The sequence below is a fragment of the Sturnira hondurensis genome, unplaced genomic scaffold (genome assembly GCF_014824575.4).
Source record: "Sturnira hondurensis isolate 20B ecotype Veracruz unplaced genomic scaffold, ASM1482457v3 Scaffold0011880, whole genome shotgun sequence".
In the NCBI taxonomy this organism is placed as follows: domain Eukaryota; kingdom Metazoa; phylum Chordata; class Mammalia; order Chiroptera; family Phyllostomidae; genus Sturnira; species Sturnira hondurensis.
In genome coordinates this window covers 497,039-523,966 of record NW_028084511.1, presented here as the reverse complement: position 1 = coordinate 523,966, position 26,928 = coordinate 497,039, and the positions used below count along the sequence as shown (strand labels likewise).

The 26,928-nt window shown below is 42.1% G+C and overlaps 1 protein-coding gene across 1 annotated transcript in view; it reads left to right on the top strand.

Moving 5' to 3' along the window:
• PATL1 (PAT1 homolog 1, processing body mRNA decay factor) overlaps positions 1-22,339 on the top strand; it is a 32,400-nt gene extending 10,061 nt beyond the window's left edge. The window contains exons 6-19 of the mRNA XM_037060464.1: positions 899-1,000; positions 1,475-1,564; positions 1,787-2,007; positions 3,227-3,316; positions 5,157-5,337; positions 5,843-5,966; positions 6,441-6,538; positions 7,123-7,182; positions 8,395-8,543; positions 11,953-12,112; positions 17,960-18,115; positions 20,103-20,194; positions 20,285-20,434; positions 20,770-22,339. Coding sequence (XP_036916359.1) covers positions 899-1,000; positions 1,475-1,564; positions 1,787-2,007; positions 3,227-3,316; positions 5,157-5,337; positions 5,843-5,966; positions 6,441-6,538; positions 7,123-7,182; positions 8,395-8,543; positions 11,953-12,112; positions 17,960-18,115; positions 20,103-20,194; positions 20,285-20,434; positions 20,770-20,791 — 1,695 coding nt within the window. The 3' untranslated portion in view covers positions 20,792-22,339. The remainder of the gene's footprint in view (positions 1-898; positions 1,001-1,474; positions 1,565-1,786; positions 2,008-3,226; positions 3,317-5,156; positions 5,338-5,842; positions 5,967-6,440; positions 6,539-7,122; positions 7,183-8,394; positions 8,544-11,952; positions 12,113-17,959; positions 18,116-20,102; positions 20,195-20,284; positions 20,435-20,769) is intronic.
• Positions 22,340-26,928: the final 4,589 nt, after the last annotated feature.

The window sequence follows — 26,928 nt, the reverse complement described above, 5'->3', positions numbered from 1 at the left end:
TTATTTGGGAAATTGGTTGTACTGGGAGGAGGGCGGAAGTTTTGGGTAGGCATTAGATTAGAAAGAAAAATAGCCAGTTGGAGGAGAAGTTAGTACCAATAGAGACACATTCCCTTAAGCCCTTTGCTGGTGCTGCTCCTGTTGCTCCTGCTTTTTAAATGGGGGAGAAGAAGGGTAGTTAACCACATTTAGTGTATATATCCTTTTTAAAGGGTTTTGCTGGCTGCCCAAAACATGAGCAGAGAGGTAACTGAAAGCTGGGGGGAGTGGGAACAACACAGCATTGTCCACATCCCTTTTTACCTTTAAGATATCCCTGCTTTCCCTAGAGCCTGTGCAGTCCTGTTCCATAGACTTTCCTCCACCTGAAACGAGCAGCTGAAAAGGAAGGCCAATTTGGAAGGTATGGGGGGAGGGTGGTGTTGGTATGGCCTAGTTAGGCTCAGGATCCTATGACAAGGTGGAGTCACAATGTATCACAAAAGAGCTGAGCATGGCGGCCATATCACAGGGGCTTCAGAATAGGACTTAGTTAATCCTCCAGCTTTCTTATCATTCCTTCTCCCTCACTGCTACCAAAATACATCCTCTTGGACAGAATTTGCAAGTTCAAATATCTGCTGGTACCTCCCTCAGATAGCATGGAAGGGTGGGGATAACTGGAGAATTAGCTAAATCTTCCTCAGGTGCTTGATATTTGTGAGAGGCACTGTTGCTTGATATTTGTGAGAGGAAGTGACCGAAGGTTCTATGTGTGAACCCACAGCCATAGCAATTTGCTTAGAAGTAGGGCTTTGCATTGAGTTCGGTGTGTCTGCCAGTACTAGAGGGGAGGGAGTGTAGGTGGGGGAAAAACTGACTTCATTGAGTGTAGTTGTTTATATGTTTGTCCCGATAGATTCTGTGTCCGAAGCCTGTCCATGTTCGACCCCCAATGCCACCACGGTATCCTGCTCCCTATGGTGAGAGGATGTCTCCAAACCAGCTCTGCAATGTCCCGGTAGGTCACTTTGTGACCAAAGGAAAACGCAGTCTGTATTTCCTGATCACTACTTGTGTAATCACTATCCAAATGTGTAGACTTCTCCTAAGTCGTGCCTATTTTTCCCCTTTCTCTCCTTGAATTTCTGTATCTGCTGGTCCCCAGGTCAGAAGACATGTTTCATTATGTTCAGTTGTTTCTTATCTCAGTTTTTTTCTTATCTTTAAAAATCTAAAGTCGAGTGATCATCTGGTTTCCTGCTATTTCTGTCCCTCGTTCTACTGCTTTCTTTTTCTTGTTACATTATCATAGTACTTTGTAATTTCTTCATAATTTCATAATTATTTTTTTAATATTTCTTCAGTGGAGAACTTGACTGTACAATTTATGAGTTTTTATACCCAAGTTCTGCATTTCTATTGAGGTCCCTCCTTATACTGATTTACTTGTTTCGTAGTGCAATTTTTTTCCTTTTTTCTTTTTTTCCCCTAGAATTCTTCCCTATTGGGTCACCCTTTCCCTCCTGCTGTTCCTCCTGTTCTCAGCCCCCTCCAGAGGGCGCAGCTGCTTGGAGGAGCACAGGTAAGCCTTGAATAGCCCGACTGGTGAAGCGCTGTCTTACTTTCCTAAAGTGTGCTGAATGATACCCTTTTCTTACTCTTTAATCAGTCACTATTGCCTCTTTCTTCTTCAACATTACCTTTTCAAACAAAGTTACCAGTTGAAACAGTATTTTGACTTTTCTGTGGATAAAAGCAAAGGGGGCTGGCTGATTAACTAAACCTAAGATTTGTCCCACTGTAGCTACAGCCTGGACGGATGTCTCCCAGCCAGTTTGCACGGGTCCCTGGATTTGTCGGTAGTCCACTTGCTGCCATGAATCCCAAGCTGCTGCAAGGGCGAGTTGGGCAGATGCTCCCCCCAGCGCCAGGCTTCCGTGCCTTCTTCAGTGCTCCACCCGCCGCTACACCACCGCCTCCACAGCAGCACCCGCCTGGCCCAGGACCTCACCTGCAAAACTTACGGTATGCCCAGCAAATGCTGCTGTTCGTTTATTCATTGTTGGCTATCTCTGGTCGACGTTTAATGTTATAATATGGAAGTCTCTTGATTTGTGCAGGTGATAAATTTTGAGACGTTACTGGATCCTCAAGTCGCCAAACAAGTGTTTCACAGTCTGCAGGCTTTCTTACGAGTCACATTTTCCCCAAGTCATGTGCCTTACTTCATATTTATTTTATGAGCACATACATACACACACACACACACACAGTGTGTATTACCTAACAGGACTTACCATATACTGAGGGTTCCCCAGAGAAACAGAACCAATAGGTGCCATGTGCGCATATGCAGGGTGGGGCAAAGGTAGGGTTACAGCTGTTCATGTGGAAAATCATACAGTAACTAATAGTAGTAATACAGGAATAAACTCTCACATGGTCACAACTGTAAACCTACTTTTGCCACACCCTGTACATACTTACCCTCTATTGTGTTTGTCTTCTATATGTATATGTAACTAAATTTTATTAAATCATCTATTACATATAAATAAAGAACATACACACAGTAGAAAGTAAGTACTCATCTTCCTTTGTGGTTTAATTCAGTTTTTAATTTTGACAGTGTAACAAGGTGCTACTAATTTATGTATTGAAATTTGAGTACTGATTTGGAAGTTTACGGGGTGGGCCGGCAGGTGGGAAGCTCAGGCAGGACTTTTATGTTTCAGTCTTGAGGCAAAATTGTTTTTTTCCTCCGAGAACTGAGTGAGGCCCACCCACATTACATCATTTTTTCTTAGAGTCAGCCAAGTGGGAAGGTTAATAGTCCCCTCTACAAAATACCTTCACAGCAACCTCTAGACTAATGTTTGACTAAACAGTGGGGCACCACAGCCTCCCACGCTGGCATGTGAAATGCACTGTCACACACACTTGCAGTGTCATTCCCAAGTGGTTATAACTAAGTACGTTAAATCTATTTAGGGACTTCTGCTTAACACTACCAAAAAGACAAAAAATACACTGCTTTACAGTCAGTTTGCCCAGATTTGTGATCGTCTGCTCAGGAGCTGAGAGCCGGCCTTTGTGAAAGATGTCAGAACACAAAAGGCCTCATCAGAGTGGACGTTTGCCTTCCCTTGAATGAACCTGCATGAAGTTATCTTGTGCTGACAACACTGAACATTTTCAGATCATCAAGACAGCAGAATTGAAAACCTTGTCCCTTTTTCCTTAGACCTCAGGCCCCGATGTTTAGACCAGACACCACTCACCTTCATCCACAGCACCGTCGACTGTTGCATCAGAGACAGCAACAGAATAGAAAGTAAGTGCTCACATCCCTCCTTTGCAGTTTCTTAATTCAGCTTTTCATTTTCACAGTGTAACAAGTGCTACTGATTTCATTTACTTTTTTAGTAAGTTTAATCAATAATCTTATTTTACTGGTAAAATCAGAACATATAAGCTGTCATTTTACGTTTTTGATACATGGGATTTAAATGACAAGATTCTGTCAGCTAATTTCCAAGTTACTATAATTCTGTTGATTATAAATCAGAAATGCAGTTTAGATGTGATTTCCCCCGCTCCAATGTTTTATATTCACTGCTTACTGAGTTCTTACCATACTCTTAACTACCTTTTGTCTACCATCTCAGCTTTTCAGTAATCTTGAATTATAGTGGTTAGCCTTACATTGGGTCTTCTGTAAAGCCAACAGTCTCTCTTGAATCTTAGCACAGTTATTTAATCTGCATAAAACAAATACAAATACATACTTGTATATGTGACCCCCAGCTACATGCCAGGCACTATGGTAGGTTTTGGGGATTGAAAGAACAGGACATATAAAACCCTGCCTTAGTGGAGCTTATGTTATAATCATTCATATTTTGTTAAAAAGGTAAATTTCATGATAACTATTTTTTATAACAGAAGACCTCATACACAAATACGCATTCCCAGTAGAACCTACATGGCTCTTAAAAGTGAAGATTTTCAAGCTCACTTGTAATCAGAAAAATGGAGATGAAAATTAGGTAACCATTTTATGTCACTGGATGGGCAAAACCAGAAGTGTCTCGTCACTGTCCCTTTTGGCAAGAATATAATGTACAGCCTCTTAAGAGAGAATTTGGCAATAAATAATAAGGTCGAAAATGTGCATACACCACATCTCAACAGTTCTACTTTCTAGTACATACCTGGGTAAGAAACAAGGAGACCATTTAAGTAAAACTGAGAGGCACACAATAATATTGGATAAAATTTAAAGATGGACATACAACTAATCAAAGTATAAAAACATTTCATGGAGGATTCATGCCAAAGTCATTCATCCAGGAAGAAAGGGAAGGTGAAAACTGAGATCTAGCCAGAGAGATACAAGAGGGCCTTCAGCCTTAAATATAACTTATAAAAATCTGAGGTCAGCCCTGGCTGGTGTAGCTCAGTGGATTGAGCATGGGCCTGCGAACCAGAGTATCGTGGTTCGATTCCCAGTCAGGGCACATGCCTGGGTTGCGGGCCAGTTCCTAGCAGGGGACCCATGAGAGGCAACCATACATTGATATTCTCTCCCTCTCTCCTTCCCTTCCCCTCTAAAATATAAATAAATAAAATCTTAAAAAAAAATCTGAGGCCAATTTCACAAAATAGATTTTTTCATTATGTCTAGGTGGAAGGTTAATTATAATATTTGCTGAGCTTTTCTCTACATTTGAAGTGTTTCATGATTGTCAACAAGTTCTTTAAAAGTATGTAGACTAGGAATCAAATTGGCTGTGTTCAGAGCCCTTATTCTGACCAGGTCCTGGTAATTGAACAAAGTACTTGCTGTCTGTTGGCCTTGGTTGGTTGTGTCAAGTGGAGAACATAACTCCAGGAGCTCATAGGGTTACTGTAGGGTGTGCACAGAAACCCATAGGTGAGAGCACTTAGCATGTGGTAAGGAAGGAAGGGATAGCTGAGTTTTATTTCCTTGATTGTGGGTTGCAGAACTCTTTCCTCTCAAATTCTGTAAAGATTCAGCTCTTTTTTACTTCTCTAATTTTAACAAAAGCAAAGAGGAATCTTTTTTTAAATTGGCCTGGTTTACTCCTGTGTAATTGTAAGGCATAGTTACCTTGCCCACTTGAAGGAAATGTGGCCCGTTTGTGTTTCAGTCAGCATCGGAATCTCAATGGTGCCGGAGACAGAGGAAGCCACCGGAGCAGTCACCAGGATCATCTCCGGAAGGATCCCTATGCCAATCTCATGCTGCAGCGAGAAAAGGATTGGGTCTCTAAAATCCAGATGATGCAGCTGCAAAGCACTGATCCCTACCTGGATGACTTTTATTACCAGGTCAACACTTCGTGTTAGTTTAGCGGATAACAGTTTAGTCCCTTCCGCTGGTGAAGGCGCTCATTTGAACTTTGGTGGAGTTGAATATTGGTAGCTTTTTGTTTTGAAGGTAGTAGTCTTCAGGTGGATGAGAATGACTTAGCAGATTCTGTCCACTTTTCGAGGTGGGGAACCCCTCACACTGTCCACTAAATGGTTTGCATACAGGCCTTTTATTTTTCACACAGAGGCTTTCAGACCCATGTTTTCAAATCCCGTTGGCATCAGTAATCTGGTTCTTTCAATTAAGAATATTGGTGGTGTAACTTTAAAGATAGTCCCACTGATGATTAGGTTTTTGAGGGCTGGGATTTTTTTGATAGAGGAAATTTATAGTAGTTTTAATTAGAGATCAGTACATTTACAGAGAGCAAGTTATTACAGCCACTAGTGTAATTATTTATCGGTAAAGAGCTGCCATGTTCTGTACCCGTCTTGCAACTGAAATTATCTTCCCACATGGCAGAATTACTTTGAAAAACTGGAGAAATTGTCAGCTGCTGAAGAATTGCAAGGTGACGGCCCTAAAAAGGAGCGCACCAAGCTCATTACCCCTCAGGTGGCCAGACTGGAGCACGCTTACAAGCCAGGTGAGGCCCTTCTCCGTAGGCCCATAATAAGAGAAGTGTGGCAGGCTGCTGCTGTGCTAAAATATAAATAACTATACCGGTGATTGGATAGAGATGTTTAAAACTGATTTATAAAGTACCATTGTCCTTAATAAATACAGAGATCAGCCTTTATTCAAGTGTGGAGTAAATGGTTTGGTAGATGACCTCTTAGAGTCTTTTCTACTTGAGAGCTTATAACTTTTTAATGTCTGTTTTAATGTCTAATATCCCTAAAATAGATACAGGAGAAACACTTCCGATTTTAATTGAATTATTATCCCAACAAAAAAATGGGAAAGGATAGATTTTGTGAGAGATGGCTTTAGATGGTAAATGGATTTTTTGTAGTAAATTGTGAGGTTATGAGTAAAGAATAGAGAATGTAAAGATCTTGGAAAGTTGCCTGCCTGCGTTGCTGAGCGCTCACTCCGTGGAAACGTTTTGTCCTTACAGTGCAGTTTGAGGGCTCTTTGGGGAAGCTTACCGTCTCCAGTGTCAATAACCCCCGGAAAATGATCGATGCTGTTGTGACATCTCGGAGTGAGGATGATGTGAGTGTCTGCAGAATTCTGTGTTTAAGAAATTCTGGGTCATCAGTTCTTCTTTTGGGGTCACTGTGGGTTGAAACCAGGCATGATGGAGTTGTTCACAGCCCAGCCTAACCTGGAGCTTCTGGCTGGGTCTGTGGCGGCATTCTGACTTTCTTCAGATTCTAACATGTCTCTGAGGCAGCCAGGCAGGACCCAAGGTAGCAGGAATCTTTCCATTAGGTAGCTGGCAATGACCAACATCAGTCATTTTCTCCAGTTTTTAAGTTGTCATTTTCTATGCGTTTTCAAATTTTCCTATGATACCTTCATATCTGCTGCATTGTACAATTTTGCCTATCTATGAATTTCTAACGATGAGTTCTATCTGTGAATCCTATCTAAGTTTAATGGTTTGTATGTGGATTGAGTCAATCAACTTGTGACCTTTATTCACATCAGTGTTGTTTTAAGATTACTAACCTTCAAAAAATCAAGATTGTCCTCTCAAAGTATTTTCACAGGTGGAACATACATGTGCATACTTAGAAACTTAACGTTCAACAGACATAAAGAGTCCACATTGAATAGTCTTGTCTTTTTTTTAGGAAACGAAAGAAAAACAGGTTCGGGACAAGAGACGAAAAACCCTTGTTATAATTGAGAAAGTAAGTGTTAGAATTGGTTGGTTATAGTTAATTTCAATTAAAGAACTGTCAAATGTATACACAAGTGGGAAAGTTAGCAGTTAGTGTTCCATAGTTCTAATTAGTGTATATATTCTCATTAAGTGCCTGTTGTATACAAGGCACACTAGAAAGGAATGGAGTGCACCTCACTTGTGGCCTCCTGGAAGGAGCACTGCACTTATGGTCAGAAGCACTGCAGTTTTGTCCAAACTTGTTCAGGTCACAGTTGAGTGCTAGGTGCAGGTCACCTTTCTAAGAAAAGGGATAAAAATGACATTGCCCAGCCCCGGCTGGCATAGCTCAGTGGATTGAGCGCGGGCCTGAGAACCTCACGATCGCGGTTCAATTCCCAGTCAGGGCACATGCCTGGGTTGCAGGCCAGTTCCCAGCAGGGGACTCATGAGAGGCAACCATACATTAATACTTCTCTCCTTCTCTCCTTCCCTTCCCCTCTAAAGATAAATAAATAAAATATTTTTTAAAAAATGGCATTGCCATGTATTAACTATTTTAATCAGTTCATCAGATCACATATATTTCTTGGATACTCCCTGGATGGGAGGCACTGTGCTGGATGCTAAGGAAAACAAGGTAGTTACCAGCACTTAGTTTGTACAGTGTAACTACCATGGTGCAAGGCCACACAGAGCATCGTGGTTAAGAGCACAGACTCTAGAAACGGGCTGCAAATCATGACTTTCTTACTTCGGAATCTGTGACTTGAGGCAAGTTATTTAACATTTCTGTGCTGTCCTCAGTTTATCTGTGAAAACAGAGATGATGATAGTCTGTTTCTCACTGGGCTGTGATGAACGAGTACATAAATTCGAAGTTCTTAGAACAGTGCCTGGCACCCAGTAGTAAAATTATTACCATTTTTATTCATGTAAGACATAACTTGGAGCAGTGCTACAGACGGTTTTTATTACAGTGCTGTTGCTGCTGGAAATTTTAGAAAGTGATCATTTAGAAAAGTAATCATTTCAGTATCATTACATTCTGGATTAGAGGTCAAGGAAGGATGAAGATCAATTTTGAAGAGTTTTTTTTAACATTATCTCACTGTTTTCCTGGATTTAAAAGAGTACCTTTGTTCCCTCAGTGTTATTGCAGGGCAGTTGTATTCTTAGGTCTTTATCAGATAGTCCTGAACTGTGGGGTGGTTTATCTAACACTCTGGTCCTGGCGTAGACCTACAGCTTACTGCTCGACGTGGAGGACTATGAACGGCGTTACCTCCTAAGTCTGGAAGAAGAGCGACCTGCCCTGACGGAGGAAAGAAAGCACAAAATTTGTAGCATGTATGACAACTTGCGGGGGAAATTACCTGGACAAGAGAGGTAAGAATTATACACTTTGAGGAAAACGTGAGACTAGCCAGACTCCTTACTCTGCTAAACTGAACTTTATACATTTCTACCTTTAGATTTCCTCCCTGCCATCTCAGTAAGCTCCAAGTCTTTCCTTTTGGCCTGACTCAAATGCTGCTTTAAATGAAACATTTTGTAATCTTTCCCAGCCAGCATATTCTCTTTCGTATCTACTAGGGACTGCTGGGTGCCAGAGAGACAATCAGGAATATTACTGTTTCTGATTTTGAGCTTACCAATTGTATCCAATTTATACTTACTAGCATGTTCAGCCCTGTAATCTCTTTTTTTATTTATTCTATTACAGCTGTCCCAACTTTTTCCCTTTGACCTCCCTCCACAGCACACCCACCCCCATAGCCCAGAGTGGATTCCCCCTCCATTGTCCATGTCCCGTTCATTTTCTTTGACTCGTCTCTTCCCCTTCCACCACTCCCCTCCTCCCTCCATCCCTCCTGCAGCTGCCAGTCTGTTCCATGTTTCCATGTCTCTCGTTCTATTTTTCTCGCTAGTTTATTTTGTTCTGTGGATTCCAATTATAAGTGAGGTCACGTGGTATATTGTCTTTTGCCAACTGGCTTATTTCACTTAGCATAATAGTCTCTAGTTCCATCCATTCTGTCACAAAGGGTAGGAGCTCCTTTCTGCTGTGTAGTGAACATGGTGCATAAGTTTTTTTAAATTGATGTTTCAGGATTCTTAGGGCATAATCCCAGCAGTGGAATCACTGGGTCATAAGGCAGTTCCATTTTTAGTTTTCTGTGGAAATTCCATACTATTTTCAACAGGGGCTACAGCAGTCTGCATTCTCACCAGCAGTGTACTAGGGTCCCCTTTTCTCCACCTCCTTGCCAACACTTGCATTTTGTTGATTTATTGATAACCATTTTGACAAGTGTGAGGTGATATCTCATTGTGGTTTTAATTTGCATTTCTCTTGATGGCTACTGATGTTGAGTATCTTTTCATATGTCTCTGGGCTCTCTCTATATCCTGCTTGGAGAACTGTCTATTCAGGTTCTTTGCCCTTTTTTTTTAAATTTTAATTGTTCAAGTACTGTTTTCTGCCTTTTACCCCCATCCCAGGTCTTTGCCCATTTTTTGCTTGGGTTGTGTGTCTTCCTGGTGTTGAGTCATATGAGTTCTTTATATATTTTGGAGATCAAACCCTTGCCCAATGTGTCATTGGCAAACATGTTCTCCCATACAGTTGGTTCCTTTAGCCATGCAGAAGCTTTTTAATTTGATGTAGTCCCATTTGTTTGGGTTTTTTTCCCTTTATTTTCCTTGCCCTAGGAGATATATCGGCAAAAATATTGCTACATGGGATGTCTGAAATTTTACTTTCTCTGTTTTCCACTAGGACTTTAATGACACCATGACTTATAAGTCCTTTATCCATTTTGAGTTCATTCTGGTGTATGGTGTAAGTTGGTCTAGTTTCTTTTTTTTTTTGCATGTACCAGTCCAGTGCTCCCAACACCATTTGCTAAAGAGACTGTTTTTACTCCATTGTATGCTTGTACCCCTTTTTCAAATATTAATTGACCACAGAGACATGGGTTTATTTCTGGGTTCTCTATTCTGTTCCACTGATCTATGTATCAGTTCTTATGCTAGTACCAGACTGTCCTAAATAGTGGCCTCATAGTGTAGTGTAATGCCAGGTATTGTGATCCCTCCTACTGTGTGTTCTTCTTTCTCGGGATTGCCAAGGCTATTTGGGGCCTTTCCGGATTCCATATAAATTTTTGGAATATTTGTTCAATATCTGAAATATGCCATTGGTATTTTAATAGGAATTGCATTAAATCTATAGATTATTTTGGGTAGTATGGACATTTTAATGATGTTAGTTCTTCTAATCCATGAACACAGTATATGCTCCCATTTATTTGTAAATGGTATTTTTTTCTTAGTTTCTCTTTCTTACAATTCATTGTTGGTGTACAAGAATGCCATCAGTTTCTGAATATTGACTTTGTATCCTTCTACTTTGCTGAATTCACTTATTAAGTAGAGTATTTTTTGGTGGAGAGTGTAAGGTTTTCTGTGTACACTATCGTGGCATCTGCAAATAATGACAGTTTTACTTACTCCTTTCAAACCAGCCCTATAATCTTTATGTATTTTCTTTTCCACTAAGCTGAAAAGTATAAACATTTAAACATTCTTAGGCTTTCCATAGAATACTCATACACTGTAGAAACCAGTCAGTCTTTCAGTGGAGACTGAGCTCTGTAATTTTTCTTTTCTGTATCTCTGTCATTTCTTTTCCACACAGAGTCTGGAACAAAATCTTGCTAATGGTAAATGTTCTATAAATCTCTGATTTTTATTTGGTGAATGCAAGAAGACTAAGACAGGACATAAACAAAACAGAACATAAGAATAATCATCTTTTGCCCTGGCAGGTGTGGCTCAGTGGATTGCCACTGGAGTGCCTGCCTGTAAACCAAAGGGTCACCAGTTCGATTCCCAGTCAGGGCACTTGCCTGAGTTGTGGGCCAGCTCCCCAATTAGGGAACTACACATTATGTTTCTGTCCCTCTTTCTTTCTCCCTTCTCCTCTCTAAAAATAAATTTTTTTTTAGATTTTATTTATTTATCTTTAGAGAGGAAGGGAAAGAGAGAGGGAGAGAAATATCAATGTATGGTTGTTTCTTGTTCGTCCCCTGCTGGGAACTGGCCTGCAACCCAGGCATGTGTCCTGACTGGGAATTGAACCGCAGTCCTTTGGTTCTCAGGCCCGCACTCAATCCACTGAGCTATGCCAGTTGGGACTAAATAAAATCTTTAAAAAAAAAAAGAATTTAAGTACCTTCTTTTGTGGAGGTGGGCTGACAGGGAACTGATTAACTAAATGTGGGTTTATCATCCAGATTGGAATGTTATGTAGTTGAAGTTTGTGTATTAATGTGGAAAAGTGTTCACAAGAAGTTACTGGGAAAAGTGAAGCAACAAAGCCACGTGAATTCTGTGGACCCATATTTTTATGAAAGATTAAATATTTACATAATACACAAAATTTCCTCAAAATGTTAACACTAATTTTCAGGTTATGAATTTATTTTTATTCTTTTTGCTTATGTATTTTTCAGATTTTGCTGTATTAATTATGATATTTGCATAGTTAATTTAAAGTTAATAGTTTGATCATGTATTTCTGATGTAGTTTTTGAAATGACATTCTATATTTAGGAAACTCGAAAAATTCATTTATTGTTTGAGGTTTGGAGAAGTAATTCTCACTGTTTTGTAGTACAAATAATTGTAGAATGAAAATGAATGCAGTATTTTCATTTAGTAACATATGAGGGGGGAAAGGATTTTTTATATTGTTCTTGCTGACCTATGCTGGCATTCTTTTCCCCCGCAGGCCGAGTGATGACCACTTTGTACAGATCATGTGTATCCGGAAAGGGAAGAGAATGGTTGCCCGCATTCTTCCTTTCCTCTCCACAGAGCAAGCAGCTGACGTTCTTATGACGACAGCCAGGAACCTCCCTTTCCTTATCAAGAAGGATGCTCAAGATGAGGTGATCACGTGCAGGAGGGAGGGAAATCTTTTCCTTGAGTCTTTGTAGTTAACAATGTTTCTAGGACTCAAATTTCTTTTTCTTGCCATTCTTTTTCTGTTGTTTTATCAAATCTTTGGCAGTATGACTTGATTATTTAAAGGAAAACTTTACTCCAGGCCTGTGTCTTTAATCCCATGTTTTATCCAACACACTGTGTTTCTAAACAAGAGGAAAGCAATAATTCTATCTCATTTAACATAGGTGTAAAGCTGTTGTCTGTATCTGAATTACTTGGAAAGCAAATAATTTAGCTGTACCTCAGATGTGCTGAATCAGAATTTACAGAGGAAAGGTCAGGGCTCCTGTGTAACTAGGTCCCAGCTGAATGTGATGCTCACTAAAATTTGCCAACTGCCCTGGTTAATGTGGCTCAGTGGATTGAGTGCCAGCCTGTGAACCAACAGGTTGCTGGTTGGATTCCCAGCCAGGGCACATGGCTGGATTGCAGGCCAGGTCCCCAGAGCAGGGCACATGAGAGGCAGCCACACATTGATGTTTCTCTCCCTCTCTTTTTCTCTCCCTTCCCCTCTTTCTAAAAATAAGTAAATAAAATCTGTTTTTTTTTTTAAGAAGTTTGCAAACTTGAGGTCTTGGTTACTTTGCTGGCTATAAAGTATCACTCACTGGGTTGTTGCCACTACCTTAACTGACCTGTAGACTGAGTTGAATGGCATCCTGCCCACAAGAGTCAGGCCAGTGTTTTCAAGTAATTTTTATCATGATCTAAACTAGATTGGAAGTTGAAACATGATTATCAAGTTCACAAGTTAACTCTTATTACAAGTTACTCCTTACATGTTAACTCTTGGTAGGAATCGTTCTCTGTTCTAACACTTGAAGGATTAGAAAATTGAGAATGGTGTTAGAAGTTCAGAGAGTTTGATAAGGGTTGCACAAAGGACCAGTAGTACTAACTGTGAGACTCAGAAAAATGGGATTTGTGAGAGTGAACCTGTTAGACTACAAGTTGAGCAATAACTGTCTGGAAATAGTCCCCAGGAAACATGATCTCAAGATATTTTATCAGTGGTATAACATGGAAGAGTTGAAAATTATTTCTTCAGAAACAAGTTGAAAATACACCTTCTTAAAATTTTGGCATCTGCAGAGGAAAGGAGTGCCAGGTTTAGGTTTCCATCAGCAAAGTGAAGTGAGATGAGACAAGTACATTTTTTTCTTTTTGGAAATGATTTATTTTAATCGTTCAGTTACAGTTGTTCCCATTTCCCCCCCTGTTGCTCTCCCTGCCCCATCTGCCCTCACTCCCAAAGACAATGCCCTCCCCATTGTCCTTGTCCCTGGGCCCTTTCTACATGTTCCCCTTCTTTTCCCCGTTATCCCCCCCGCCCCATTCTGGTAACTGTCAGTTTGCTCTTTATTTCCATGTCTCTGGGGGTTTTTTTTTTTTTTTTGCTTGTTTGTTGATTAGGTTCCACTTATAGGTGAGAACATATGGCATTTGTCTTTCACTGCCTGTCTTATTTCACTTAGCATAATATTCTTCTGTTCCATCCATGCTAAGATTTCAAGAATGAAAAATGGATCGGAGGAAATGGGTTAAAGGTTAAAGATCTGAGGTTTATCCTAGGAAGAAGAAAACAAAACTAAAAGTAACGGCTGCCTTATAGCATGTAAGTTGTTGTGGGTAAGGAGATGAGCACTCCATCATCTCAAAGGAACTCATCAATGGAAAAAAGTTTGGGAGAGCTTTATTCATTCAGCAAATGTTTACTGAATGCTTCTAAGTACCAGGCACTGTTTTTTGGTTCTAGAAATAGAGCAGCTAGTTCTAGGTGCCAGGAGCTAGGAATCCAAAGATGCCTGCCTCAGTGGAGCTTAACATGCTGGTGAGGAGAATGTGGTTAAATATTATATTCTGCCATGTATAATGTGCACTTTTTTCCCAAATTTTTTTTGGGGGAAATAGGCTGTATAATGATGGGTATATTCATTAATACATAGTAAACCACATCGCTACATAGGATTTCCTTGAATTAATATCTGGGGTTTATAAAATGTGCAAGATAATCTTGGAATATCTTCTGCCAGAAAGCAAGGGAGCTAAAAGATCACTAGGGTACTGTGTAACAGATGCACAAACCAACTTGAAGGGGCTCTTTTTGGTTAAAGGTGAAACCATTTGCATCTTAAAGAAAAATTATAGCAGCGGGTTGAAATAGATTCAGTTCATGAGTTTATAATATCAAAAAGTTTGTTAATCATCCTCAGCGGTTGCTAGCCAATCATTATCTGAAATCTGACAAGAAAAGGATCCAAGCATTCATTCTGCCTTTCCATTACAACCAAATATGGTGACCAGAGAGAGAATTGATAATGGAAAGTGCTTTATAGAAGAACTTCAGCTGCTGAATGCAAAAATACAAGATTCAGAAGTCATTTTACAGCCCCCAGTGGAAAATAGCAGTCAGTCTAGACAGCCATCACTGTTGCTAAAAGCACGAAGTGAAAGGTGGATGGAGAATGTTACAGGGGTTTGGAGCAGGCCAACAACACTTGAACCCACTGATCACCATCAACTCCACCAAGAAGGGGACAGCCAGGTGCATGTGCATCGACGTGATGCAGTAGAAAGCACACCAGCTCTACCACCCCTCCACCAGCCCCCGTTGAACTTGAATCTAATCAAACCTCTAATTTAACTTACCAGCTTCTATGGGGGTAAAAGAGGGTAGAAAAATCTGTTACACCCCAGCAATGTAATTGGTCAGATCCAAACTGGGACAGATGACCCAGTTTCTTCGACAAATAAATGATATGGGAATAGGTGATGGCCAGTGACAAAGGACCTGTTAACAGATTTTAAAAGCCTTACCAACTTCCACCAAAATGGAGGCATAGGTGGAAACACTGTGCCTTCTCCCACAACCAAGTTTGAATACAACTAAGGTTTGGAGAACAAAGACACAGCCAAAGGACAGAAAATTGAATTATATGGAAGTCCAACTACATCTAACCGTTCAACGGGGACGGTAAGAGGGGCAGAGCCAGCAGCAGAGCAGAGTCAGGCAGGAAAGATCCTCAGACCTAGGCGTGCAAGTGGTCCGGACCCAGTCAAGGTGCGGGGCAGACTGACCGCAGTCGCACATTCGCGCACAGTGAGATGGACCACGCAGGCCCCAGGGGGCGAGGGCTGATGGCGGTGGCACACTCGCGTGCAGTGGGACGAAACACGCAAGCCCTGGTGACGGTGGCAGCTGCCGCACATGTGGGGGCCGTGGCAGGAGACGGCAGACGGGACACCATTGTTCCTCTTTGACCCCGCCCCCACATACAGTGTCACAACCCAGCGATTGAGTTGCCCTGCTCTAGTGAACACCTTAGGGCTCCGATCCTGCTATGGAACAGGCACAAACAGCCCAAAAGATGGCGCAAGAAGAACTCAAAGTCCCAGAGCCAATAACTCTAAGCAACCAAGGAATTGCCAGCTTCTCAGAAGCACAATTCAAGACACTGTTTATCAGGATGCTCACAGAACTGGTTGATTATAGTCACAAATTAGAGGAAAATATGAAGGCTAAACTAATTGAAATGAAGGGAGATATCCAGGAAACCAATAGCGATGGAAAGGAAACTGGGACTCAAATCAATGGAATGGACCAGAAGGAAGAACAAAACATCTGACCAGAAAGGAATGAAGAAATGAGAATTCAAAAAAATGAGGAGAGGCTTAGGAACCTCCAGGACATCTTTAAACGTTCCAACATCCGAATTATAGGGGTACCAGAAAGGGGAAAGAAACACCCACGGGTGGAAAACTTATTTGAACAAATAATAAAGGAGAACTTCCCCAGTCTGGCAAAGGAAATAGACTTCCAGGAAATCCAGGAAGCTCAGAGAGTCCCAAAGAAGTTGGGCCCAAGAAGGAACACACCAAGGCACATCATAATTACATTAGCCAAGACTAAAATGAAGGAGAGAATCCTAGAAGCAGCAAGAGATAAGGGGACAGTCACCTACAAAGGAGTACCCATCAGACTGTCAGTGGATTTCTCAAAAGAGACCTTCCAGGCAAGAAGGGGCTGGAAAGAAGTATTCCAAGTCATGAAATCCAAAGACCTACAGCCAGGATTGCTTTATCCAGCAAAACTTTCATTTAGAATGGAAGGACAGATAAAGTGCTTTTCAGATAAGGTCAAATTCAAGGAGTTCATCATCACCAAGCCCTTATATGAAATGCTAAAGGGACTTATATAAGAAAAAGAAGATGAAAAATATTAAGAGTGAAAGGACAGTAAACTCGCAGTTCTTAACAACCACACCTAAAACAAAAGCAAACCAAGAGGACAGCTAGATCGGGAGTGGAACCATAGAAATGAAGAACACATGGAGGGTTAGCAACAGGGGAGTGGGATGAGGAGAAGGGGGGAGAAGGCACAGAAAATAGCATAGATGGTAGGTAGAAAATAGGGGGGAGGGCAAGAATAGTGGGGGAAATATAGAATCTAAAGAACTTGAGACGTGGTTATAAACTAAGGGGGGAGCATGGTGGGGGAGGGAGTGTGTGGGTGGAGGGGAATGAAGGGGGGGAATAGAACAACTGTAATGGTATAATCAATAAAATATTTTTTTTTAAAAAGCCTTACCAACCAAGTGCAGTGAGTGTGTGCATCTTATCTGAACTGTGACTAGAATAAACCAGCTGCTGAAAGACATTTTTTAGACATTTGGGGAAATTGGAATTGGGAGCAGATACTAGATGATACTGAGGAATTAAATTTTGTTAGGTTCGATAATATTGTGGATTTTTTTCTTGAGGTTTTGTTAGATACAAACTCAAGTATTTATAGATGAAAGATAGGTGGAACAAATTTATAAGATTGGCAAAATACTGAATTAATTGTCGAATTTGGATGATGAGTACATGGACTTCATTATGCTGTTGTTTATACTTCCGTGTATATTCAATAACACTTTAATGTTTAAAGCTTTGTTTAGAGTACTGGATCATAGAAAGGAGTCTACTTTCCATCTTTGGCTGCTATTTAAACTAAAACCAACCATCTTTTTTTAATACATGGACAATGAGTGCTAGAAGCACTTTTGATTGCTTTTCCTATGTTGTAACTTAGTTATGTTGGTAGTTCTGTGTTTTAACTTTTTAGTCTGGGCCTATGGCCAAAAGGAAAGATTGGCTAGCAGGCTAGAACCCGTCAACCTTGGATTCCGTTTAGCTTTGTAACAGTGAGCACTGACTGTCTGAGCACTTAGCTTCTCTAATCTGTACAGTTGGTGGATCCTTTCTCCATTTCCTCATTTGAGATTGTATAAAGATAAACGAAGATTGAATTACGTGCGAACAATCCCTCTCAGTAATTCTCTAGCACTCAGAATTTACCTATCTTAGAGTATTTCTCAAAATATATTGAAATTGCCTAATTACTCATCTTTCCCTCTGTATTTTAGATTCTGAGGGTGTGTCTGTCCTTAAAACATTTGTTTTTAGCCTAAGTACCTGCTACATTGTAGGCATTTAAATGTTTGTGGGATAAATTAAAATACTGATGTTTTATCGGGAATCTTGTGTATTTGAGAAGTGATTTTACATCCTTGGTTCACACAAGTCATGATGTTTCCTGTGCATGTTGAGTTGAAAAAGTACTCAGTAGATGACCTTAGACTCCATTGCTAAGATTCTAGTCGTACCCGCTGGATTTGTCAGCCCTTTTTTGTTAACTTGCCTCCGGCCGCTGAGTGCACAGCTGCGCGTCCTTCCATCCACGCCCTCTGGTGGAGGTGGCTGAAGCAACCTTACCAGTGTCTAATGCTTTTGTTTATTTTCTGTAGGTGCTGCCATGCTTACTGAGTCCCTTCTCTCTCCTCCTCTATCATCTTCCGTCAGTGACTGTCACCAGCCTTCTGCAACAGTTAATGAACCTACCTCAAAGTGCAGCTGCACCAGCACCCTCTAATCCTCACCTCACAGCTGTTCTCCAGAACAAGGTGGTCTTGCCTTTTTTGTTCTTGAACTTTACAAGGCTTCTAAATTACAGTTGTAGATATCAGTAATGGCTACTGTGCCTATGGCAACTTATTAAAAAGGTTTCCTTCAGTCAGGAGTTACATTAAGCTCCTAGTAACAGAGGCTAGAAATAACAGTGGTTTCAACAAAATAGAAACCACTGTTACTTTGTCGTTTCTCATACCAGCAAACCTGGTGTGATGGCCCCACGGCACCGTGGGGGTGCGGGTACCCCGGTTTGCCTTCTCTGCTGTCCTTAGCAGTGGCTGCCACATTCAGGACCCCTCAGGATCCCTGATGGTTGTAGAATTTGAGGCGCCACTTCGCATCAGGAAGAGGAGTGCATGTGGAGGGCTAAAACATGTGGACCAGCTGTCTCTCTTCCTTATGTGGACCCTTTCCAGGAGTTTTAACCAACAAGGACTTAATCTCAAAGGCCAGTCCTAGTCACATGCCACACCTGACTGCAGGGAAGCCTAGAAACATGTTTTGGTTCATACCATTGTCATCACAGATAAAACCAGAGTGCTGTGGGGAGAGGAAAGCATGTCCGGTGGGTTAGTAGCAGTCTCTGTCCTGAGACTATACAGAGAACATCCCATTTCATTATTTCACTTACATCAAGTTAAAGATGCAGAGACTCACAGGGAAGGTGTAATACAGACGAAAGAACATGAGCTTTTAAACAGAGCAAGTCTTCATTCCTGCCTGCCACTTTCTAGGTTTGTGACCCCAAACAGATTATTTCACTTTGCACAGCCAGGTTCCTGCTGTGTGACGTGGAGGTGATGACGTCTACCTGAGCGTGTCCCTGTTACATAGATGAGAGACAGCTGTGGACAGTTCCCGTAGTGCCCAGACAGAGATGGCACGCGTTAAGGGCCAGGTGGTACAGCGAAGTGGAACAGCAGGCTCCTCCTTGCACCTGAAAACCTGCCAAAGCGTGACTCCCAAGGGGGAGAGGAGGCAGTGCCCCAGGGGCTTGAGGTCGGGGTTCGGGAGTGATCAGCTCCGTGCCCTCCGTGTAATTTGGCGTCCTGGTACTAATTTTGGTAAAGGCGGTAGAAAATTGTAAGGGCAGATGAAATTATGTAGCCCAGGGTTGTTTTCAGACATGAGGGGAACTTTTGAGGAGAGGCAGGGCTGCCTTCTGTGAGGGGCTCGGAAAGGTGAGGCGGCGCTCCCAGCCCTGCCCGCCTTCTTTCGTGAGCCGCTGCAACTGCCGCTGGGACAGTGACCTGGCACTTCTGGTCCTTTTGTGTGTTTTCCTTCTGTGCCGCTTTAGACTCTGTGTTTGTGCTTTTACTACCCCTAAATAAAAAATATTTTTATATATTTCTGTCTCTAAAGCATGTTACTAAATTTGCATAATCCTAGATATGGTGAATATGTCTATTTATCTTTCCCTCTTTTATTTTTTAAACTCTTATTAACATCATACCTAAGCCTTTGTGTTTCCACATAGGTGTGTCCTTTTTTACGGAAATCTTCTCTCTGTATTCTGATCATTCCAGTTACTTTTCTTTTACATTTTCCCATGGGTTTTAGCATCTTTTTTATTCATTCGGAATATCTTACTCTAATGTTTTTTATTTTTTCCATGAACTTTAATTTTCTATGTCAGTTTTCATTTAACTTTTCTTTTAAAATAATTTCTGTTCTTAGAAATAGGAGAAAAGCTATGTCCCACATTATCCATGGCAAGAAATAATTGCCCCTTTATCCCTGTGGGGGGGTAAGAGGGGAGCAGAGAGAACCGTGGGTCACGGGGACTTTCATTTCCATCGATTATGGTTTTTGCTGCTGTGCAGGTAGCAAGACGCAGCGTCTCTGCTCATGGTTGTCGGACCTTTGCCTGGTTTCATAGGAAAGCACAGCAGTGGGGTCACTTTGATTTAGTGCCGTTCCCCTCCCTGGTGGGGGCGGTGAGGTGCATTGTTGGACTTGCTTCCCTCTCTCCTCCTGTAGTTTGGCCTGTCACTGCTCCTCGTCGCCCTGAGCCGTGGGGAAGACCTGCAGAGTTCAGACCCTGCTACAGAGTCAGCAGAAAACAACCAGTGGTCAGTCTGGGCTGTATTCCTTCTTCTAAGTTCTTTTTGGTAATATTTTTATTATTTTTCTTACATTGTGCTATTGATTTTCCCCGTTAGGACGGAGGTGATGTTCATGGCAACCCGAGAACTTCTGCGGATTCCCCAAGCTGCCCTGGCCAAGCCAATCTCTATCCCCACAAACTTAGTATCCCTCTTTTCTCGCTATGTTGACAGACAGAAACTGAACTTGCTGGAGACAAAACTGCAGTAAGTGGGAAACAGGAGAGTTCCACATTTCACTAACAAGGGCACTTTAGAAGTTAGGGGGAGGAGGTCGGGCGGGGAGTGGGGCGGGTGGCGTAAATCTGAATTTGGTGAAAGAGATTAAAGACTTCTGTCAAATATATTATCGATTAGATGTAAAACACAGTACTGGGTGCAGCCACACCCTCATAGTTGACGGAATGGTAAGGGCAGATAGAGAGCTCTTAGGTGTTTTCTTCTGAGAATTTTTACCAGGATGTAATTTTAATGCAAAACATTGACTTCTGTTTTAACTTATTTATACAAACAAGTTTTCTTTCTTTCTTTATTACCTGTAGGCTTGTTCAGGGGATACGGTAAAAGATCCTCAAGTGTGTCCTGTTCCTCCTCTTGGCTGTCACCTGCGCTGCTGCCATCACCAGCGAAGCGTTTGTAACGAGGGAGGGAGGTAGCTTGTTCCCCAGAGCATCTTGTGGGGCGATTGCTGTGCGCAGGGGCTGTCTCTGAGTGCCAGGTGTTCCTCCTGCTCTGTGACACTTGGCTGGGTGACACTTCTGCTGGTTTCTTCTTACCTTCTCCGTTACAATTCTGCATGTCCTACTTCTACTCAATTCTTCCCAGTTTTGCATTTTCTTTGCCCTAGCGACACAAATATAATCTCTCCCTTTATCCCACCACCACTACTCCAGTTCAGAGTAGATCGTAGCCTGCCAAAGGATCCCATCCCGCATCCGACTGAAGTCTTTTCGTTGCCCCATATTAATATGAGAGCCGATTAAGTAGAAATTAATATATATACACATATGCTTGCACATACATGTTTATGTGGTCTCCAGAGGATCCTTAAAAGATTGAGTTTTAGGTGGAGAAGTATTTAGTTGACACATCCCTCCTCTAAACACAAACCAGCTAATGTATTTTTTATCTGTTTCTAGTCCATCTTGTAATTAACTTGGTGGGTTCTCCTTGTTTTAATATAAATACAGGATATGCAGCATATTTAATAAAATCAGGACTCTTATTGGCTGATACCCAGCTCTAGACTGAGAAGTCCTTTTTCTCCTCCCCACTTGAGTTTCCTTTGTTTCTGTCCCCCCGAATGGAAACAGCACACGGTTAATCCTCTTCCCTGCTACAGCTACAGTGCACTTGAGTTTGCCCCCTCAGGTGCGTGGAAGATTGCCCAAGGTGATTCTACTGTAGAGCCTGCCACCACAGTGCACCTTTTGTCTTCCTGAGACTACTTCAGTAAGCCATGCTCTCCCGTCTCTCTTGCCTGTTTTTATTCGGTGACATGGGTAGAAACTTCCCAGTGTGACCATGGACGCTAAGTCAGGCTTGCTTTGCTCCTCATTCTCCTCTACGTCGTGGACAGAACTGCTGTTCTTGTTATTTGATCACCCGACTCCCATCCCGGGCACCCAGGGGCCTGGATGTGAATCCCAGCAGGGACAGCCTGCCTTGACTCTGTTCATTTGTCCCTTTCCCACTCAGCAGTCAGCCAGGTTATCCTGGGGTTTTGATCCCAGGTGATTACAGCCCTCAAGACAGTTAAACCTGAATTGGCTTTATAGGAGTGCCCTGGTACACTTCTTGCTGTTCTCGCCTTTTCGAATGTTGTGGGGGAGACAGGTTAGGGTGTTGAAAGAGAATACGTGTTTTGCACATAGAGGTATCGTACAACAGTAAAAGCCTCCGATACACCAGCCGTCCTTGTGTCCATCTCCACTTCTTCCCATCTGTGGCCCTGGGCCCCACCAGCTGTTCCGCAGTGACGTCACCTGCTTCCCTCCGACACTGTCAACCTACTGTTTTCACTAGGCGCCCTTCCTGCCTTTCCACTTCACAGCCGATCAAGTGAACACTTGATTATTTTTTCCTCTCTGTGCTTTATCTTTTTTGTTTGGTTCTAATTAATAAAAATTAAAGTTTCTAAATTTACATTTTTATAGGGTATTGTAAATAAAAACAAATTGTATACTTGAAAAAAATGTGTGCCTGCATTTCTCCTTTCTTGATTTTTAATGTGTTTCTAGTGTATTCAGGTAGAACTGGCAAACCTTAAGGTTGGAGATTGGTGAGAATATTACCTAATGTTCCCACCCATTTAATTTTGTTGTAAGGGACACAGATAAAGATCTTGTGTTTACTTGGTAATGTTCCTGTAAAAACCTGGAGTGCTTTCATTTCTCCCCTCCCCCCTTTTATCTATAAAACAGAATTACGGATTATAGTAGATAATACTCTAGTTCCTCATCTTCATTTCATCTATCTCTAGGCATATGTGATTTTTTAAAAATATATTTTATTATGCTATTACAGTTGTCCCATATTTTTTTCCTTTATTCCCCTCCACCCTGCACACCACCTCCCACCTGCATTCCCCGCCTTTGGTTCATGTCCATGGGTCACACATATAAGTTCTTTGGCTTCTACATTTCTTATACTATTCTTAGTCTCCCCCTGTGTATTTTCTACCTACCATTTATGTTTCTTATTCCCTGTAACTTTCCCTGTTCTCCTCTCCTACTGGTAACCCTCCATGTGATCTCTGTTTCTGTGAATCTGTTTCTGCCCTAGTTGTTTGCTTAGTCTGTTTTTGTTTCTTAGGTTTGGTTGTTGATAGTTGTGAGTTTGTTGTCATTTTACTGTTCATATTTTTTATCTTCTCTTTCTTAAATAAGTCTCTTTAACATTTCATATAATAAGGGCTGGGTGATGATGAACTCCTTGAACTTGACCACCTCTGGGAAGCAATTTATTTGCCCCTTTATTCTAAATGATAGCTTTGCTGGATAGAATAATCTTGGATGGAAGTCCTTGCTTTTCACGCCTTGGAATACTTCTTTCCAGCCCCTTGTTGCCTGCGAGGTTTCCTTTGAGAAATCAGCTGACAGTCTGATGGGCACTCCTTTGTAGGTGACTCCTTTTCTCTGGCTGCTTTTAAGATTCTCTTCATGTAGCCTAGTTTAGCCTTAAGCTGCCTTCATGGTTAGCTCTGAATTTCATCTCACAATACATATCCTCAAAGCAGATGGGGGAAATTTGCAGATTTGTTATAGTAAATTTATGTTTCAGACTTCAGTATCATCTTTAACATGCTCAAGATAAAAGGCTCCGTTCTTCGTCCCCTGCTTTGTCATCGTCGTGTGTGCAGTCGAGTCTTTCGTACACCGGGTCTGCCCACCAGACGCTCGGGATCAAGTGATGTCTAACCGTGAAACAACACTGGGACCGCCCCCACTCCCCAGGGGGTTTGGAGGGAAACTAATAAAGTCAGGTGCAGCTCCGAGGGGAGACACCCTGGAGCAGAACCCGTGGCCTGTGAGGAACGACACGTGAGATGGCGCGCACGCTTGTGCTGTGTCACAGGCACCAGCCTCTTCCCACAGGAGGCTGGCGATACCACCACTCTGGACGGGTGGGCGTGTTTTACAGAAAAGTCATTTTTCTCTTGGCTATGTTTCTGCACTAGTTGACTAGTTCAGTAATAAATATGTGAGACCTTCAGTTTGAGTAAAAAGACACAGCAAACAAGTAGAAAAAAGTCAAAAATGGTAAAGAGGAAGGGGGATAATTTAACATTGGCTTTCCACTTACATGGACCTTACCTTTACCCTGGTGAGTGAGTGGACAGGCCCCTGGAGTGAAGCGGCTTGCCCGGGGTGACAGCAGATCGGGGGATTCGTACGGGATATTCTTACCGCTGTGAAGGAGTGAAAGGGTCTTCTGCCGGACTCATTCTCACCCCTGCGCGAAGAAACAAAGTCTCACTAGATAGCTCTGCTTGGTTAGAGAAGAAGTGGCCCTGGGGTGCCCGTGGGTTCCCAGAGGTGTAGATCCAGGACGTGACCAGTGAGGAAGACCTTAGAGACTGGGCCCCAAGCCAGGGAGCTGAAACAGGGCACAGCTTGCCTCAGGTCCAGTGGCTGGAACTTGCACCTGTAGGCTCCGCTCCTCCCTAGGTCCCAGCTCACCATGGCCTGAGAAATACCAGGCTTAGCCAGGAAGAATGTCAGTGTTATGTTCCTTGCGTGAAAAAGCAGGAGTTTAGGAAGGACATGTTTCTCCTTTATGAGTAAAACAGGAGGTTACAATGACCACGAAATGATTTCGAAGCATGTAGTATATTCAAGATACTGTTCATCCTAGGTGCTTGAAAGGTCGTACTTAAGACTCCAAGTAACCAGTGAGCGCAATGTTAGCCCCCCTGCTAGTGTATGTCAAAAAATAAATTAGGCGGTACGCTAAACTTATACAGCGTGTGTCGTGGTCAAAAACTGGCATCGAGGTATATAATCTTATTTAAGAAATAGAAGACCCAGGTAAGATGTAAGGCTTGGGGATAATAATTTTCACAAATGAAAATGCAAGTAATTTTAATAGTTAGAAGTTCACCCCCAGCTCTGGCTGGTGTGGCTCAGTGGGTTGAGGGCCGGCCTGTGAAGCAAAGTGTTGCTGGTTTGATTCCCAGTCTGGGCACGTGCCTGGGGTGTGGGCCAGGTCCCCAGTTGGTACATGAGAGGCAACCACACCCTGATGTCTCCCTCTTTCTCCCTCTCAAAATCTTGTTTTTAATCTCACCCCCAGTAGTAATCAGATAAAATGGTGGGGTTTTTTAACTTACCAAATTAACAAAATTTTTAGAAATCTTGTGATCATTCATGTTCCTGCCTAACAGGTTAAGACCTACCCATGCTCTTTTCATCACGTACAGACTTTGAGAATATGTAAAATCCTCATTGCTCAGAGTCCCCCCACCCATGAGTCTAGGATATGCCTGTCTCTGTGACATTGTACCTTCTGTTAAAGAGTTGGTATGTTCATACTCCTGTGAAATAAAAAATGGAATCCTACCCTGTCACACCAGCTAGGATATTGCTAAGGAGTGATTTATGCAAGAAATTAACTCTTGGACAGTAAACTTTCACAGTTGTTGTCTAGAGTACTATTCATTTGAAAGGTCCACTGTATCCCTTTTGGTAGCTATAACGTGGGCCCAACAGTCAAGGACCTTTCTTTCAAACTGAAATTATCCATAATTGCTTTTGTCCATGTCTGAACTAGCCACTCCCTAGACATCCAGCAGGGGACCTTTAGTACTGAGGATCAGTGCACCGGGGCAAAGCGCGTGCACAGTTCTAACTGATTAGCAGTGACCACTGTGTCGGGAATGAAGCACCAGCTTACATCTGGAAGTGATGATGACTTAAAATCACAAGTCGATTCTGTGCACAACCGTGGTCCCCAGTGTCTCCGGTCAACCTGGGTCCTCTGCACACAGCTCTCTTATATTACACAGAGGGCACTTGGGGCTGTTCGTGCGCCCAAAGGAGCTACTGTCCCTTTGTCAGTCTGGGACCATATCCCTTCCTCACTTTGCTTTAAAACAGAGGGTCCTTGGGACAGTTCGTGTGCTCGAATGCCACTACTGTGCTTAGTGTTACTAAAGAACCCACCCACGGCGACCTTGTAGTAAAGCGGGGCCCTCGGGCCAGTTAGTGTGTGAACATGCCCCTGCTGCTCTGTTGTTCCTTAGAACCAACCCACCAGTCCTCACTTTGCACTCAAACCAGGCCCTTGGAACAGTACATGTGCGTAAATGCCAAAAGAGAAGGAAGAAAATGCTCGTGAGGATCTGGAACTGCCACTTGCACGAATGGGGCACAGGTCTGCGTGTCTGGGAAGCCCCCCAGCGACGTGAAGGGCTCCGAAAGCATGCATAGCCTTTGACTAGTTAGTTTGGCTTCAGAAATCTAACCAAAGATTCCCAAGTAATGGTACTTTTCACAGCATTATTAATAAGAGAAATAACCTAAATGTCTAAGATCACAAAAATGGTTAAGTCTATGATAAGCCAAGTGTCATGGATAATTAGGCAGAATATTTAATCATGGAAAGTGTTTATAATAGAATGTGGGGGGAAACCATAAAGTTTTTCACTTTCAACCGAATTCTTTTTAAGGAAATGCATGTATGATAGTGTGAATATGGGGACCTTTTGCTTTTCACTATTTTTCAAATTTCCCATAGAGAAAAATGTATTGCCCATATTCTTAGAAGAAATACTGTTTTGGAAGAATTCAGTTATGTGGAAAAATACTAAGAACATAATGTTAAACATAAAATAGTTTCTCTGTATTTGGTGTAATCTGTGTGAGGGGGGAAATCGGAAAAAGAATGCAGTTGAGGGTGGCCAAATCGCTGTGGTTGCCTTAAAGGGGAAGGGTCGTGGGGGAGTTTGTGTGTAGGTGCCTGTCCCTGCTTTTCCATATTGTTGTAGCAGGGCAAAGGTGTCTGATCTAGTCGTCCTGGAGGTTAGGGCCAATGCATTTGACTTTGGAACAGAAGAATGTGTTAGGAATCTGAAAAAGTCACGTGAAAGCAAGGCAATTTTCTGGAGAGATGGTATTCCGTTACTGGACAGATAAGGTGATTTATTAGTTGAAAGATCAAAGATGAGTCCAAGCTTTATCTCCCAGGAGACTTCCATATTC